The sequence below is a fragment of the Crocuta crocuta genome, unplaced genomic scaffold (genome assembly GCF_008692635.1).
Source record: "Crocuta crocuta isolate KB4526 unplaced genomic scaffold, BGI_CrCroc_1.0 scaffold233, whole genome shotgun sequence".
In the NCBI taxonomy this organism is placed as follows: Eukaryota; Metazoa; Chordata; class Mammalia; order Carnivora; family Hyaenidae; genus Crocuta; species Crocuta crocuta.
The window spans coordinates 2085814-2103525 of NW_027529526.1; the positions used below are offsets into that span (position 1 = coordinate 2085814).

The 17712-nt window shown below is 39.4% G+C and overlaps 2 protein-coding genes and 1 pseudogene across 2 annotated transcripts in view; 2 read left to right on the top strand and 1 right to left on the bottom strand.

Moving 5' to 3' along the window:
• LOC144229143 (serum amyloid A protein) overlaps positions 1–17712 on the top strand; it is a 218577-nt gene that overhangs the window by 23410 nt on the left and 177455 nt on the right. The window lies entirely within an intron of this gene.
• The window catches only part of LOC144229089 (L-lactate dehydrogenase C chain), a 42762-nt gene continuing 27776 nt past the window's right edge, over positions 2727–17712 (bottom strand). The window contains exons 5-8 of the mRNA XM_077761047.1: positions 16683–16856; positions 13380–13497; positions 9431–9554; positions 2727–3005 (exon numbers count right to left, since the gene is read on the bottom strand). Coding sequence (XP_077617173.1) covers positions 2841–3005; positions 9431–9554; positions 13380–13497; positions 16683–16856 — 581 coding nt within the window. The 3' untranslated portion in view covers positions 2727–2840. The remainder of the gene's footprint in view (positions 3006–9430; positions 9555–13379; positions 13498–16682; positions 16857–17712) is intronic.
• On the top strand, positions 3044–4084 carry LOC144229113 (WW domain-binding protein 2-like; annotated as a pseudogene).

Here is a 17712-nt window from a genome sequence, read left to right on the forward strand (position 1 = left end):
AAAACCACAGAAAAGCCGGTTGAGGCCACAAGGAGGCGAATCACTGGCCCGTGAGGCTGCGCGAGGCCGCGGGCCTCATTTGGCTCCTGGCACACCTGGCAGAAGCGAGGCCAGAATGAGGATTCTGATGCTTCGGCCTGGCCTGCACCTGCAGCTTGTCACCTGCACCGGTGAAGGGCTGTGGTTTCTGTAGGTGGCAGGTCTCCGGGAGGCTCCTTGGGCTCCTGGGCTCAAAGAGCACGAGGTGCACAAGATAACAATGAATTAGAGAGTCTNAATAATTTTTATTTTTTAATAAAAATAATTTTTATTTTTTATAAAAATAATTTTTATTTTTTTATAAAAATAATTATTTTTTATTTTGTTTCCAAATATCTTATTTATTTTTTTAATTTACACCCAAGTTAGTTAGCATGTAGTGCAACAATGATTTCAGGAGCAGATTCCTTAATGCCCCTCATCCATTTAGCCCATCCCCCCTCCCACAACCCCTCCAGTGACCCTCTGTCCTCCGTATTTCAGAGTCTCTTATGTCTTGTCCCCTTTCCTGTTTTTATATTATTTTCCAAGTAAACTTATTTCTAACCAAACCTTGTCTGGACGCATCCAGACAAGGATATTCTGATGCTCTGTTGCTACCTTTTTCCCAGAGCTGCAGGAGAGAGGGATCTCAGTGCTTTTAACCACCCACAAAGCGGAACAGGTAAAAATTTAAAAACCCACTATGAAAAGGGTTTTTTTTAAATAAAATATGAAACCCTAAGAGTTTGATCAGTGCAGGGCTAATGGATAACCATTTTTACAGGTGTATGGGAAAGCTCTAGTTAAATGCAGAACCCAAAATTCCGCTCTTATCCTTTAGTCTGGGATACACCAAGGTTTCTATTTTCTTGTCCCACCACATTCTACTTAATCGTTTTCTAACTCATTTGTGAATCATAATACGTAATACACATCTGAAAAATTCTTTTTTAAGAAGTAGAACAGCGGTTTCTCAAACTTTTTTCATTCTCTCTCCCTCAAGGGCCTTTTTAGACATTTCCTCCTAATCATTTAGCTCCACCCACCCCATCATGAAATTGAATAAGGGGCACTTGGGTGGCTCAGTCATTAAGCCTCCCACTTCAGCTCAGGCCATGATCTTATGGTTCTTGAGTTTGAACCCCAGCATAGAGTTCTGTGCTGACAGCTCAGAGCCTGGAGCCTGCTTCAGATTCTGTGTCTCCCTCTCCCTCTGCCCCTCCCCTCACTTGCGCGCTCTCTCTCTCTCTCTCTCTCACACACACACACACACACATACACAAATAAACATAAAAAAAAATTTAACAAATAAATAAAGAATAAGAGAGGCACCTGGCTGGCTCAGTCAGTGGAGACTGCAACTTTTGATCTTGGATTGTGAGTTTGAGCCTCATGTTGGGTGTAGAGATTACTTAAAAATAAAAACTAAAGAAGATAATAATAATATTTTGTCTGCTAGGGTTGAACTTCAGAGAGTGAAATCCTTGTAACATGTGTTTTTTTCCACCAACCCCATAACCAATTTTACCCTTTTGGGGTGATACTGGCCCCTGTTGAGAATACACAATGTAGAGCAGTTTTACTTCCTACAGAAACTGTATTTTGCAGGCTTTGAATATCTGCAAGCATTTACTAAAATGCAGTGTTAATTTGGTGTACAAAGAATAGTTTTTAAAAAAAGACAAAATCCACAAAAGACCCTTCATCTCTGCTATCCTAACCAAACTCTCTCATGCTCCTATTTCGTGCATTCAAGGGAAAAAGAACAAAGTAATGGGAAACTAATCATGTTCAGCAATAGAGGCCCAGAATGGAAACTACCCAGATAGCAAGAAGAAGAGCATGAATGGTGATTCTGCCCAGCGCGTGCATCTCCACTAGACCCATGTAAACCTGCGTATCTGTCTTCTAATTGTTTGCACCAGTCCTGTCCTAGTCTATCATAGATTACTTCGGTCCTGATTTCTTAGAGGTCGTTTCACTGTGTATAGCTACCTTAAATTGTGAAATCAAGGAAATATTTCATATACGTGTGTGTATGCATATGTATATATAAATTAGAAATACAAGCACTTGTATACATATACATCAATAATCAATCCGTTGAGGTGCCCTAAGTACTGTTAGATGCTTGAGGGCATAAATCGTGTCATATTGGCCTCATGACCATAACACAAACAAGCATACCAGTAGTTTGCTCCACAAATGACCTGGAGAATGGTCTAAGCTCCCTGTGTGTGGTATTTTAACAGAGACACCAAATTAACTATTTGAGTTTCTATGACTTGGAATAATACTTAACAGGTTTGAAAACATTTTTTTTAATGCCATAAAAGTTTTATTTCTGTTTCCGTCTGTTACACATGGCCCAAATTAGTACCTGGTGAAGATCACACATAGACACACAAAGCTAATGATGCAATGTAAAGTGAATATGCCTGTTTCCTAACGGAAGAATGAAATTTCAATGCTAGAAAAAGTGCTAGTTGTTTTATGGAAAGAATCATAAGTTTTATATTATAATGGATTATTATACATACTCTCTAAACTTGAAGTCAACTCTTATATGACATACTTCAGGAATATTACTTGCATTTGTATAGGCTGGGTATCATTAGAACAGAATTTTAAGAGATTGATAAAGAGGAGAAATTTCTTTACCATTTCCTTTTTCTAGCCTTGAGGGACTGACGTTATGTCATGGGTCTCCAATGTTTTTTTTTTTTCATTTATTACAAATCAAATGAAAATACTTTCAAAATGTAAAATATACAGTCTGATATCTTCTGTTCTATAAAACAGTGGAACATTAAGAGGCTTTAAAATACCAGATCTTTTTGGACACTCCAAAGTGTGTCTGCGCTCTTCTTTAAAAGGGCCTCCTCCTCAGAATTCAAGTTAACTTTCACAATATCTGAGACACCATTTCGCCCCAAGATACAAGGGATACTGAGAAAGATTTCTTCTTTTATTCCATATAAGCCCTAAAATGCAAAATTAGATTATTGTTCAGTAAACTGATATGGAAAAGCAGTTAATGCAAAAGAGCTTCAGCATAAGAGGATACCAGAGAGAACATGGAGCTCAACTAGAATCAGAAGGTGGTAGAGTAATTATCAACAGTACAAATCCTAGGACATCTGGGTGGCTCAGATGGTTAAATGTCCAACTTTGGCTCAGGTCATGATCTCATGGTTTGTGAGTTCAAGCCCCGCATAGGGCTCTGTGCTAACAGCTCAGAGCCTGGAGCCTGCTTCAGATTCTGTGTCTCCCTCTCTCTCTGCCCCTCCCTTGCTCGTGCTCTGTCTGTCTGTCTGTCTCTCTCAAAAATAAATAAACGTTTAAAAAAAGAAAACAACCAATATCAATCCTAATGTCCTATGACTCTGAGGAGTTTGTGTTCAGTGAAATAAAGAACCTACCCAGGGCCTTCAAAGGGACCAAGAAAGGCGATATCTACTTCACCCCTTGCCAGGTCCATCTTTCTGTCCAAAGGAAAGATGCCATCCAGTCCTTCAAGATGCCATTTTATCTGATAAAGGACTGCAAAATCAAGCAGCCTGTGTTTGGTATAAACTACATCAAGAGAACAGTGAAGGGTGACACAGGAAATGGCTGGGAAGACTGCTTTGTATAAGTTGACCTTTACACCAACAAGCACCATTGAGGTGGACAATAGATGTTACAGGGGACATGTCAATCTTCCACAGGTGAAGGCTCCAATGGAGCCTATAGATACTCTCAAGTGCCCAGCAAGGCCTTTGCTTTCCCCTCCCAGTAACTGACGGAATACACCCCTGCCCTCCTGGATACTTCTATCCATCACCCTCATCTGACTTTTATCCAGAACTTCCCATGATGAACATGGCCACCGCCCTATTCTGGGCTTATGGAACCTCCAGCCAGCAGCCCTGATGTTCCCTCCACTCCTGCAGCGGAAGCCGAGGCCACAGAAGTAGCTGCCAGAGCCAGTTACAACCTGGGCCACAAACACAATGCCTACATGCTCACAAACCAGTTTCTGCCACCTTCCTACTATATCCCGTGGAAGAAGACCCAGTAGACACCTCACACTTCCCTGCTTTCCATCCCTCCTTGCTCTTTCTCATCTATCCCTTGGGGTTGACTTTAGGGTTGGAAGAGGCAAAGGGAAGGTCTTGTTCTTCTTCCTTCCTTATAATTAAACATTACCAGGAACTAGCATGGAGGGAAGGAAGAGGCCCACTAGACTACGGAGTGGTGCTTCCCACAACAGCTCAGAGCCCACAGGTGCTACTCAACCAAGCTTCCCTCTCACCATCTGTAGGGATTTCCTCAGAATCTTAGGGTGTGCCCCTTGTGCCTGTTTCATTCTAGTCTCCCGCAGAGGGCGTCTGGCCACCTTCTCCACCACAGTCTAGCTCCCTCATTTGGGGAGGCACTTTATACTCAACCTCAAAAGCTCCATCACACCAGCCACATGTCTTCCTCTGAGGGCCCCAGCCAGGCTATATTCACATTCCCTCCACTCTGATCTGTGCCCATCCATGGAGGCCACAGTCCCACCAGACTGTCAGCCCATGTTCCATTCCCAGCCAGGCTCCAGCTCCAGTTACATTCACCTTCCCTTTCTTTCCCTGCCCTTGGTCATTCTGTTGCCACCTCTCTGTAACTTTTGGAGCTTTAACAGGAGTTGTTAGGAGTGGGTGGCATCAGGAACAAGGCCACTGTAGCTGAGGAGGAAGCCCCTCTGCTTCGCTATTGGTGTTTTGGGAATTTGTTACCCTCCACTTTCTCTGTCTCTTTTTTGTCTGGAAGGAGATTCTAGGACTAAAATTGAAGAATGTCCATCCAATCATGCCACTTGGAGGCTGTTGTGTGGGCTAGAAATAAGGGTCCTGGCCCCTGGGGCCTGGCCTTGCTTGGTCATATGTGCTGACCATGACCTGCTACCCAGGCCCCTCTTCTCTTTAAGCTTCATGTCTGGTTGACAATATGACCCTTGAATACACTAAAATTGGCTCTCATTTGCTCCTGGATTGGCCATGAAATGAGGAAATGGCTATTTAAAAAGAATTCCCTATTTATTTGAAAAAAAAAATCTAGTCAATATATTAATATGAAATAAACCGTACTCTTACTTGCTGAAAATGTGAATAAAACTGAAGTAGCTGAGGTAAAAAAAAAAAAGAGTATATGAATGATTATGGTCTTAATGTCAAATGTTTATTTTCCTATAAAATATAACTTGTCCATTGATTTGTTCAGTAAAAACTATGAAATTTCTGTATTACTCAATCTCACTCTCAGAGCTTTTGACACCTCCTTGACTCTTCCTCAGGACCACCCTAGGAATAATTTCTTCTTCTCCTACAGCCCCTGTATATCCTCAAAAGAAGAGGGGTGTGTATCTGTTGTGCTCTCATTGTCTCTTTCAAATCATTAGTGCCCTACTCTCTTAATATTTTCCCTATTGGGGGGAGGGCTCATCTTATTCAACTCTTCTTCCCTAATGATGATCTTCTAACATCTTGATTACTCTGTCTCATTCATAAAAGACTTACACCTGGCTCACAATCTTCCCTCCTTTAGTTTCTGCTATTACTTTTGGTGACTTCATTGTTCATGTGGATAAACTAACCATAACCAAATCCCTTTCTTTCCAGTTTCTTGACTTCTTTATCTCACAGAACCTTCTCTTCCCACCCCAAGTATCCTACTGTGGACACTGTTATGGGGTCCTTCCATATCCATGTAGATCCCATGACTCATTCTGTAACCCTTTCACGATATACTAAGACCCTCTGTTTATTTTGATTTTTATTTTATAAATATTTCTTAAATTCCTTATTATTCATTTTTTTATGATTTATTCATTGTATGTAGATCATATTTGAGGGCAAAGGTCTTGAATTTGTCTGTGACCCTTTAGCAGAAGTCAAACCCATTTTTAACATGTATTTAAGCCGAAAGCTACACCTCCACCCTTCCCTTCCTCTTTCTCCTCACCCTTTCTTTCACACTCCTCAAGTAAAATCCACACCCACATCTGGGGCGCCTGGGTGGCTTAGTCGGTTAAGCGTCCGACTTTCGCTTAGGTCATGATCTCGCGGTTCGTGGGTTCGAGCCCCGCGTCGGGCTCTGTGCTGACTGCCGGCTCAGAGCCTGGAGCCTATTTCAGAGTCTGTATCTCCCTCTCTCTCTGACCCTCCCCTGCTCACGCTGTCTCTCTCTCTCTCCTAGAAACAAATAAAACATTGAAAAAAAAAATCCACACCCACATGAATTCAGCTATGTTCTCTCTCCATTCCTGTGCTCAGATTCCTGGAGAAAATTACACAATGAAGTTGATCTTTAACTCACACTACAAATTAATGCATACCAACCTTTCAAATAAGCATCCACCTAACAGTAATTCTGCTTTTTTTTTTCTTTTTTGGTCATATTCTATTTCTCACTATCTACAAAGATTATTTAAAATCTTCTCAAACGTCTGACTTTTCTCTACATCCCATGATTCTCAGCAGCAGATGATTTTGTCTCCTTTCACTAAAAAGACAGAAGTCTTCAGATGCATCCAATGCCAAACTTACAAATCTGCACGATTCCCTCCCTATTCTCTCTTTATTATCTCCTGTTACAATAGCTGTCTCTCCTCCTTTCTAGGGCTAATACCTTCACCTATGGTCTGGACCCCACTGCCTCTGCTTATTATGTCTATCTTCAATACCTTCTTTATTATCAGCATTTTATCTTTAAAAAAAAAAAAGGCAGGTGCCTAAGTGTCTCAGTTGGTTGAGTGTCTGACTCTTGATTTCAGCTCAGGTCATGGTCCCAGGGTCATGAGATGGAGCCCCTAACTGTGCTCCGCACTGAGTGTGGAGCTTGCTTAAAATTCTCTCTCTCCTCCTCTGTCCCTCTCCCCCACTCACATGCTCACTATCTCTCTCTCTCTAAAGTAAAAACAAAACAAAACAAAACTTTTTTAAAATAAAAAACACAAACTTGCCTGGCCTGGATTTTCCTCTCCAATTACTANCAGCTCAGGTCATGGTCCCAGGGTCATGAGATGGAGCCCCTAACTGTGCTCCGCACTGAGTGTGGAGCTTGCTTAAAATTCTCTCTCTCCTCCTCTGTCCCTCTCCCCCACTCACATGCTCACTATCTCTCTCTCTCTAAAGTAAAAACAAAACAAAACAAAACAAAACTTTTTTTAAATAAAAAACACAAACTTGCCTGGCCTGGATTTTCCTCTCCAATTACTACTCTCTTTCCTTTCCTTCACAGCCAAATACCTCAAAAAACCTGTTTACACTTGTCTTAGTTTCCTCAGAGGTTCTCAAGGGACCCTTCCAAGGGACATTTGGCACTATCTGGAGACATTTTTGATTGTCAAAACTGGAGAAAGAGGGTATGCTACTGGCATCTAGTAAGTATAGGCTGGGATGCTACTAACATCCCGCAATGCATAGGACAGCCCTCCAACAATGAAGAATTATCCAGCCCAAAGTCGATAGTGCCAAGGCTAAGAAAACCCTAATGTGCTCCAATCAGATTTTCATTCCTATTACTTGATTAAACAGTTCCTGCTAAGGTTATCCATGACCTCTGTCACTTTATCCCCCTGGCATTTTTTAAAGTTTATTTATTTATTTTGAGAGAGACAGACAGCATGAGTGGGAGAGGGGCAGAGAGAGATTCCCAAGCAGGCTCTGAGCTGCCAGCACAGAGCCCAAGGCTCAAACCCATGAAGCTACAAGATCACGACCTAAGCCAAAACCAAGAGTCAGACACTTAACCAACTAAGCCACCCTATCCTCCTGACATTTTTAATCCTCATTTTATATGACTTCACAACATCAATCAACAACAGAAAACCAATTCTTTCATCTTTAAAGCATCCTCCTCTCTCTCGGTTACCATGGTTCCATGTTCTCTTGTTTTTTCTTTTAACGGTATGGCCACCACTTCTTAGTGACTTTGTGGACTCACACTATATAAACTCAACTTTTAAAAAATATTTATTTATTTTTGAGAGACAGGGAGAGACAGAGCAGGAGTGGGAGAGGAGCAGAGACAGACAGAGAGACAGAATCCAAAGCAGGCCGCAGGCTCTGAGCTGTCAGCACAGAGCCCAATGCGGGGCTTGAGCCCACAAACTGCAAGATAGTGACCTGAACCAAAGTCCAACGCCTAACCGACCAAGACTCCCAGGAGCCCCTAAACTCAGCTTTTAACACAGGAATTCCTCAAGACTTGATCTCAGTCTGTCTTCTCACTTTATTACACTCTCCTTAGGCAAATTCATTAACATTCCTGGCTTCCTATGTGTAAGGCATATCGGTTGTCTGTACCTGTCCAGCATCTCTTCCGTTGTTGTTGTTGTTGACAGAACCTCTTTCCTCTTCAGGAACTGTCTCTCTCCAAACTGACTCATATAGAAGTCCAACCCAAAACTCTCCTATAAGTTCCAGAAGCTCGTACCCAGCTGCCTATTTCCTCTTGGATATCGCAAAAGCCCCTGAAAATGAACTTGTCCATACTGCAAACATGATCTTTAAACCTGGTTCTCCTTGAGTATTCCCTTCCTCAGTGGATTTCACTATCTATATATAAAGGTGCAAAACAGAAACCCACAAATGACCTTTCTTTTCCTTCTTTCCCACTCCATTCCCCTACCAAGCCCTAAGAACATTACCTCCTACCTACAGTGTCTCCAGTTTATCCTCTTCTCTTCATCTCGACTACTGTCACTTCTATTCTGAGCTACCGCACATCCTCTTGACAAGTTTCCCCATGTTTACTCTTGTCCTTTTCAAATCTGTTCCCTCCACCACAGCCATAGAAAACTTTTTAACACGAAAACTTGAAAAGAAATAAATTCTTTTGATGGTTTTCCATAGCCCTATGGTAAGGACTCAAATCTTTTTATAAGGCTTTCAGTAGACTAACCCTGCTTACTTCTCCAGCCTAACCATGCACTTCCCTTTGCTCTGTGCATTTCAACAATTGATCTTTTTTTTCAGAATCTCAAGTACCCTCTCTTTATATCTACCTCACTTCCTCTGTACATGCATTCCCTCTATTTAGACTATTAGTTCAGCCTTCCAATTAACTCCTACTCATTATTCAGAATAGGTCATATTTTACTTCCTTAGGAAGCCTTCCCTTAACATCAGCCCTGCCCCCACCCAGGGTAGCTAAGTTCTCTTCTTGGTAATTTTTCATCATAGCATTTATTATAATTTGTTACTATATATTTGCTTTTATGATTGTTTTAGTAAGTCCCTTTCTTTCATTAAACTCTATGAGGTTAGGGTCTCTCTTTTTGTTCACTATTTCCTCAACATCTTGTAGAATGCCTGGCACATAGTAGGGACTCAACAATATTAAAGAAAAGATGATAAATGAAGATTCAATTTAAGCCTACCTTAACCATCATAGAAACTGGATGCACTCTCCTAAGATTTTTCAAAATTGATCCTGCTAGATCTGTCACAGACAGTCCGATAGCCCAAGAGGTGTATCCTTTCAGCTTGATAATCTCATAGGCACTACGGTTGTAGAAAGTAAGAAAATCAAATTCATGGGAAGTCAACTCAGAGAATACATATTATTTTTCAGGCATTCATTTTGAAGCAACCTACGAATCACTGCCACTCTCAGAGATTTCTTCCAAAATTATTTACCAATAGCCAAAAGAAATTTCTATACTAGTTTCAGAAACTTCATTATTCATTATAACTCTAATCCACCCTTCTCTTATCATAAAGGTAGAACACTGGGGCATATGTGCCACTAAAGATGAAACTTTTTTTTATATATTTTTTATTGTTGTTTAAATCCAAACACAGAATCTGATCATCTTGAAAGTTAGCACATACAGCTTGCTGACCATTTAAAATTATTACTAGGGTGCCAATGTAACTTTATATAATTGTAAGCCATGGGTACGCATCTTTCATAAGAATATATCATTAAATCAACAATATATGGAAATATGGGGAAATATTTATGATACATTTTCAAAGGAAAATAGCACAGTCCTACACATTATGCAGTTTCTTATCTCAGGCTTGTTAAAAACATAATACATGTTCATAAGAACCTTAGAACTGCATCAGTCCACAAAGTTATTAATAGTGATTATGTTTAAGTAGTATTACGGGTGATATTATCTTCTCTACACTTTTCAGGATTTTCTTGTTTTCTACAATAAATACGTATCATATTCTTGCATTGCCACAAGCAGATTTGGACTGATAGTCAAATTCAAACTCAAAGAACAAAGAGGCTTTAACTTAGCACTGAGTTTATTTGGTTCTGAGGAAAGGATCCAGCACAGGAAACAGAATGTCCGGCATCATTATTCATATCAGGGGGTCTTGCATTCATGTGGGCACAGTTTCAAGGCCCCAGGACTACACACAATACACTCGGTAGCAAAAGATAAGGCCGATGTATGTATGGACCCCCTCGGCACAGCAAAGTTGGGACTGGACTGGACTTATTGGGGTATTGTGATTTGACTATCAATCCAAAACCAGGGCACAATCAGGGGGCATGCACATTGCTGTCAAATTTAGGATTAACTTTCAGACTCTCCATTCAACATGACCAAGAGTCTGTGGGGTAAGTACAAGGGAAGGGAGGGAGGCTCTGTCTAGTGATTGATTGATTGATTGATTGATGATATGGGAGTTCAAGAAAGTTCTGCAGTGGAATCTAGATGACAGATTTATCCTCTCAGGAATCAACAAAATGGGTTGACAGAGAAAAAGCGTTGAGAATAAAATAGCTAAATATATAATCCTTTAGTTGTTCTTAACCATCCTAATGAAAATAAAACTGCTGGCATAAAAAGAAGGGTAAAGTGAGCATATAGAACAAGCAGTTTTAAGGCTATTATCATAAGACAAAAACTAATTGCTCTATGGGAATCTGGAAGGACACCCTATTAAATCATGATGTCACTAACCCTGCAACTGGTTAGATACCGGAAAATCAGAGGCTATGACACAAAAGTGTGTTGAGTTGTTTTTAGATAAATACTAGCAGTATCTCAGGATTCTTTATAATTATAGACCCTTTGCTAAGTGACTAAGGGGCAAATAATTTAATTTGGACACTGTACTGTTGAGAGGACTAATTGGAATAAGTACTGATCTGTAATGTGTTGCAGTATTTGGTATTTAAATCACACAGGACTTCAGTGGCAAGTGTGGTCTTCATCACTATTCCCTTATAGCAAGTGTTTCAAATTATAACATTCCCTGGGGTACGATGACTAGGGGTTGGGTAGACAAAGACTAACGCTGTGACATCCCTGTAGAAAGTAGATGGGCTGCTCCATGACACCTGGAAACCAGCATTGGCTAAAACATATTCCTCAGGGCGTGGGTTGTGGTTCTGCCTCTGTATCAGGTTGATTCCTGAATGTACTGGGAATTGGCCCCTACTGGCCCCTATATCTGGAAATGTATGGTATATGGGTAAGGACGCTTGTGTTGAAAAGGATACGAAATGATACTGAAATATTATAGCTGTTTTGCTAGACATTAACTTAAAAGTGATTTCTAAGTTCTAGAAGTCCTACTAACATGTAACTTGGCTAAAGCATGAGGGAGAATCAGGTGTGCTGTTAAAGGTGATGTATCCTTGTGTAGCAACATGGATGGACCTTGAGGGTGTTATGCTGAGCGAAATAAGTCAGGCAGAGAAGGACAAATATCATATGTTTGCACGTATAGGAGGATTAGGAGGAACTTGACGGAGGAACGAGGGGGAGAAGAAGGGCGGAAATGGTGAGGGAAAGGGAGAGAGGCAAACCATGAGAGACTCTTGAATGCTGACAAAAACTGAGGACTGATGGATGTGGGGGGAGGAGGGATGGGCATGGAGGAGGGCACTTGTGGGGATGAGCACTGAGTGTTACGTGGAAACTAATTTGACAATAAACTATTTGTAAAAAAAAAAAAGAAAGAAAAAAAAAGGTGATGTATGTATGCTGTTGAAGCTTAAAGAGTCAGACGCTTACTTCACTTATAAGTAAACCTCGTTAACTTCTGATCATCTGATCTATTTCATGTTTCTTTTCATCAAATCATTTGATAAACACTTAATAATTTCTAAATATTGTTCTAACCATTTTACATGTACTAACTCATTTCCTCTTCATAATAACTTTCTAAGGTAGGCTTTCTTATCCCCATTTTAAATATGAAGAAAGTGGTGTGCAGCATTATTTATAACAGCCAAAATATGGAAGCAACCCAAGCACCCATCCATAGATGAATGGATAATGATGTGGTGAAATATACACCACAGTGGAATATTCCTTAGCCATAAAAAAGAATGAAATCCTACCATTTTCAATAACACTGATAAACGTAGAGGGCATTGCTAAGTGAAATAAGACAGAGAAATAGCAATACCATACAATTTCACTTACATGTAGAATATAAATAACAAAACATACAAGCAAACAAAAAAACAAGACTCTTAAATACATTGAACGAACTAGTAGTTGCCAGGGAGGAGGTAGGTGGAGGGATGGGTGAAATAGATAAAAGAGATTAATAGACACAAACTCCCAGTTATAAAATAAATAAGTGATGAAGACGAAAAGTTCGGCATAGAGAATATAGCCCATAATACTGCAATACTGTATGATGACAGATGGTGACTACACTTACTGTGGGAGCACTAAGTAATATATAGAATTGCCAATCATATCAGCATGGTGTATACCTGGAACTACTATACCATTGTATGCTAATGAAACCTCAATAGAAAAAAAGATAAGGGAACTGGGCTTTAATATTTTAAATAAATTCTCAATATCATACCCCTAATAAATGGTGAATCCAGGTTTCAAGCCTGAGCAGCCTCATTCAAAGTCAATGATCATGATCACTGTGATGTATTACCCTCAAACACAAATGAGTTCTTATTAAATGATAAACAGATTTTCCTTCTGAAAAATGATCCCCCAAGAAAGCTATGCATAACTAAAGTCTGAATTTGGGAATTTCCAGGAAGTTAGAGTTCTTTATCTCACCAAAAGCAAAGCTCCAATACAGCCTTTTTGTCTGTGAAACTTATTCTTAAGACTCATTATTGGGGGGCCTGGGTGGCTCAGTCAGTTGAGCAGCCGACTTTGGCTCAAGTCATGATCTCACAGTTTGTGGGTTCAAGCCCCACGTCGGGCTCTGTGCTGACAGCTCAGAGCCTGGAGCCTGCTTCGGAGTCTGTGTCTCCCTCTCTCTCTGACCCTCTCTGGCTCATGCGGTCTCTATCTCTCTCTCAAAAATAAATAAAACATTTTTTTTTAAAAGACTCATTATTAAGGCACTGAGACATTGAATGAGTACTGTTACCTTCCAACAACTTGTTTATGGATATTTTTCCACTGGTCCTTGTCTGAATCAGTTCCTAACTTAGGGTCTAGAGTCTTCAGAGCAACACCAGCAACATTCACCCCACTCCATAAGGGCACTAAAAGAAATAGAATTCACTATAAATTCTTCTTCCCAGTACTGACTGTATCAGTTATTTTGAGTTCAATGGATTCACATTATAAAGTTAGGAAACTACCTTACACATAATATAAAAATAAGTTTAAAGTGGACAAAAGAAAGAAATATAAACAAACAAAATTATACAAATATATTTTTATATTTAAAAATTTATATATTTTTTTAAACTGTCAGAAAAATATGTGGTAGAATTATTTTGTATTTGTGTTGGTATAGGAGGCATTTTAAAGCAAAATGCAAATACAGACTCCCCAAAGAAAAGGATTGATAAGGAAAGATAAAATATCATAAGCAACTAGAAAGAAAATAGCAACAAATTAACACTACTCAATAGAAATAAGGAGCTGACAGGGGATAACTGTCAACCTAGAACCTCGTATCAGTTAATCTGTCATTCAAGAATGAGGTGAAACTAAAACACTTTCGCATAAACAAAACTGACAGTATGTACATCAGGAAGAAAGAATTAAATCCAGAGAAAGGAGTTAGATGCAGAAAATAAAGATACACAATACAATTGGCAAACATGTACATTAATACAGATGGGTACTAACTACTTCAATAATAACAACTAGTTTGGGATATGAGAACAGAATGGAACCCAGGAAGTAGTTAATACGTTTGACCCTTGAACAACACAGGTTTGCACTGTCTGGGCCCACTTATACATGGATTTTTTCCAAAAATATATTGGAAAATGTTTTGGAAATGTGCAACAATTTGAAAAAACTTGCAGACTAACCAAATAACCTAGAAATCCCCAAAATAAATATTTTTGAGTCGGTATTACTATAAAGAAAACAGCAATTGCACTCTGTTTCAATTGACTGTTTTGTCAGTAAGGCTTCCAGTCAATAGTAGGCTATTAGTAATTGAATTTTGGGGGAATTGAAAGTTATATGCAGATTTTCAACTGTGTGGGAATTGGCAACCTTCACCCCCATGTTGTTCAAGGGGAAATTATATGTGAGAGAACAAGGCTAATCAAACTTAATATTTTCTAAGGTCTGTATATCATTCCATAGAAGAAAAAACACACTAATTATTTTGAGGTCAAGTATGAATGTTAAAAATTAATAGGTAACCACTTACAAAGTGAATACATAATCCAAAGTAGTAGAGGAAATTACAGAGAATTTAATTGATCCAATAGAAAGCAGAAACAAAAAAAAAATCTCATTAAATAGAATAATAAATATATTCAAATCAATACTAAACAAAATATACTACCTTATAAAAATAAAGTCATGCAATATTAAAGGTGAGACATTAAAACACCCCTGGGAAAATTATTTTATTTATTTATTTATTTATTTATTTATTTATTTTTAATTTACTTCTGAGAGAGAGAGACAGCTGTGAGTAGCGGGGGTCAGAGAGAGAGGGAGATACAGAATCCGAAGCAGGCTCCAGGCTCTGAGCTGTCAGCACAGGGCCCGACGCGGGCCTTGAATCCAGGAACCATGAGATCATGACCTGAGCTGAAGTCGGACGCTTAACCGACCGAGCCACCCAGGCGCCCCTGGGAAAATGTTTTTAATGACTTTGAGGAGGAAGAACTGAGTTAAGAAAATTATACAAGCAAACAGTTAAATTAAGGCACTGGTAAAACAAATATTTATCCAATCAAATCAAAAGCATTAATTTTTTAAAAGTAAAACACTATGGTATGAGAAGTTCAGCTTGGGGAAAGGAAGCATAGTAATTGAGAGAGGTCATGAAATATCTTCTGGTGCATTTTCTTTTTTTTTTTTTTTTTAATTTTTCTTTATTTCTTGGAAAGAGAGAGACAGCGTGAGCAGGGGAGGGTCAGAGAGAGAGGGAGTCACAGACTGAAACAGGCTCCAGGCTCCGAGCTGGCAGTCAGCACAGAGCCCGACGCGGGGCTCGAACCCACGAACCACGAGATCATGACCTAAGCGAAAGTCGGACGCTTAACCGACTAAGCCACCCAGGCGCCCCCTTCTGGTGCATTTTCTTGAGTGGTGATTACACCGATGTGTTTACTATTTGACTATCCATTGAGCTATAAGTTTATATTCTGCACATTTTTCTGCATATGTTATGTATACTTAAGTGAAAAATGTTTTGAAGTATACAATAAATTTCATCATGATAAAAAAAAGTACTTATTATGACCCTTGAAGTATAAAGAAATTAGAAGGATTCATTAACTGTTTTGAATTAACAAATGATTGAATGAATGAACAAATGTCCCTAGTCCAAACTCACTATCAAATGAGTTTATTTGTGTTACGGAAAGATTTGCACAGATGACACAACTAGAACACTGTAAGAAGTAGTTATAACTGTGCAGCAGAAATTAAATGTTTAAGTTCAGAAAAGAAAAAGGTGGGTGTGGCCTAAGTAATAGTTTAAACCACATATTATATAACTTTACTTAATGAAAAATCTGAACTAAAGAAATCTCTGGAATCAGACAGTCGATAAGTGATTGTCTAGGGCTAGGGTGGGGGGTGAGGCAAGAATGGGAGTTTCTTTTTCAGGTGATGAAAATGTTCTGTAATTACACTGTGGTAATGATTGCACAACTCTGTGAATATATTAAAATCCAGTGAATTAGACGCTTTAAATGGGTGAATTTTACAGTCTGTGAATTATAGCACAATAATGCTATTTTTTAAAAAAAACACACTAGGTTAAAGATTTCTAGAGAAGAGAAACACTCATAGACTTTTAAAACATCTATATGTTACATGCACTGTTTTATGAGAGGGAGCTAAATCCATGAACAGAAGACAAAGTATAGGAATAGAAAAACACACCAGGGAAACACCAAGAAAATGAAAGTTGTATAGCTATATTAATATCATAAAAAATAGACTATATAGAAAATAAGTAGGGGCGCCTGGGTGGTTTAGTCGGTTAAGCGTCCGACTTTCGCTTAGGTCATGATCTTGCGGTTCGTGGGTTCGAGCCCCACGTCGGGCTCTGTGCTGACTGCCAGCTCAGAGCCTGGAGCCTATTTCAGAGTCTGTGTCTCCCTCTCTCTCTGACCCTCCCCTGCTCACGCTGTCTCTCTCTCTCTCCTAGAAATAAATAAAAAAATATTTAAAAAAAAGAAAATAAGTATTATTGTAGATAAGAAGTATAATGACATAACGATAATAGGTGTATACTTACCACTAGAATCACCATGTTCTCCAATAATCCAACCATGGCAACTTGTGGGATGAACCCCCAGCTTCTCTCCAATCAGGTAACGGAAACGGGCAGAGTCTAGATTACAACCACTTCCAATTACACGAGTTGCAGGTAAACCACTTAGCTTCCAGACGACATATGTCAAAATATCCACTAGAAGCAACAATTTGTTACAAAAAATTTAATGGTAACTTCCTTCTACCATGTGCTTTCCTGAGTAAGTAAATGGTCGCAAAATCAAATACAGATTCATTACAGAGTTCAAAGTAAAGCAAGTCAACAAAGAAATAAGGATTATCTCCCACATAGGTTTTAAAGGGGAGTGATGGGCATGGAGGAGGGCACTTGGGATGAGCACTGGGTGTTATATGTAAACCAACTTGACAATAAACTATTTAAGGAAAAAAATTAAAAAATTAAAAATTAAAATACAGTGCAAAAAATAAAAAAATTAATAAATAAAAAGGTTAAATTATTCACGATCAGAATTTTAAAACAAAAAACCTCTCTTTTGAGATAAAGCATGTACCTATCTGTGTGGTTAATAATCAATTAATTTTACCTCCTTAAGCACACCTAAAGTTCTCCTCTCTTTCACCACAGCCTCATCTAATCTATCAGCATCTCCTACCGAGAATAAGGCCACATGCATGACCAGGGCCATATGCAGATGTGAACATACTCAGGAAAAATGTGAGAAGATCCTAAGCTTTAGCCCCATCTGTCTTTGAGGCTCTGTGCAAACAGGAAGTGAAGGCTAAGCCACAGTTGTAAACTGCCATGCTCAGTGTTGGGGGCATGCCCCAGCATGCACACAGAGCCCTCCAGCAAGGACTGGGAGATATTTTCTGGTTTCAGAACCGCAGAGAGAAAGATGGAATCACTCATGTCAAGCAGTGGCCTGTGTCAATGACACAAGTAGCTAAGAGCATTGCAGCCAAGAGCAGATATCACAGAGACAAGCACCAGTGGATGACACACTCAGAACTGATAACCAGCAGAAACAGAG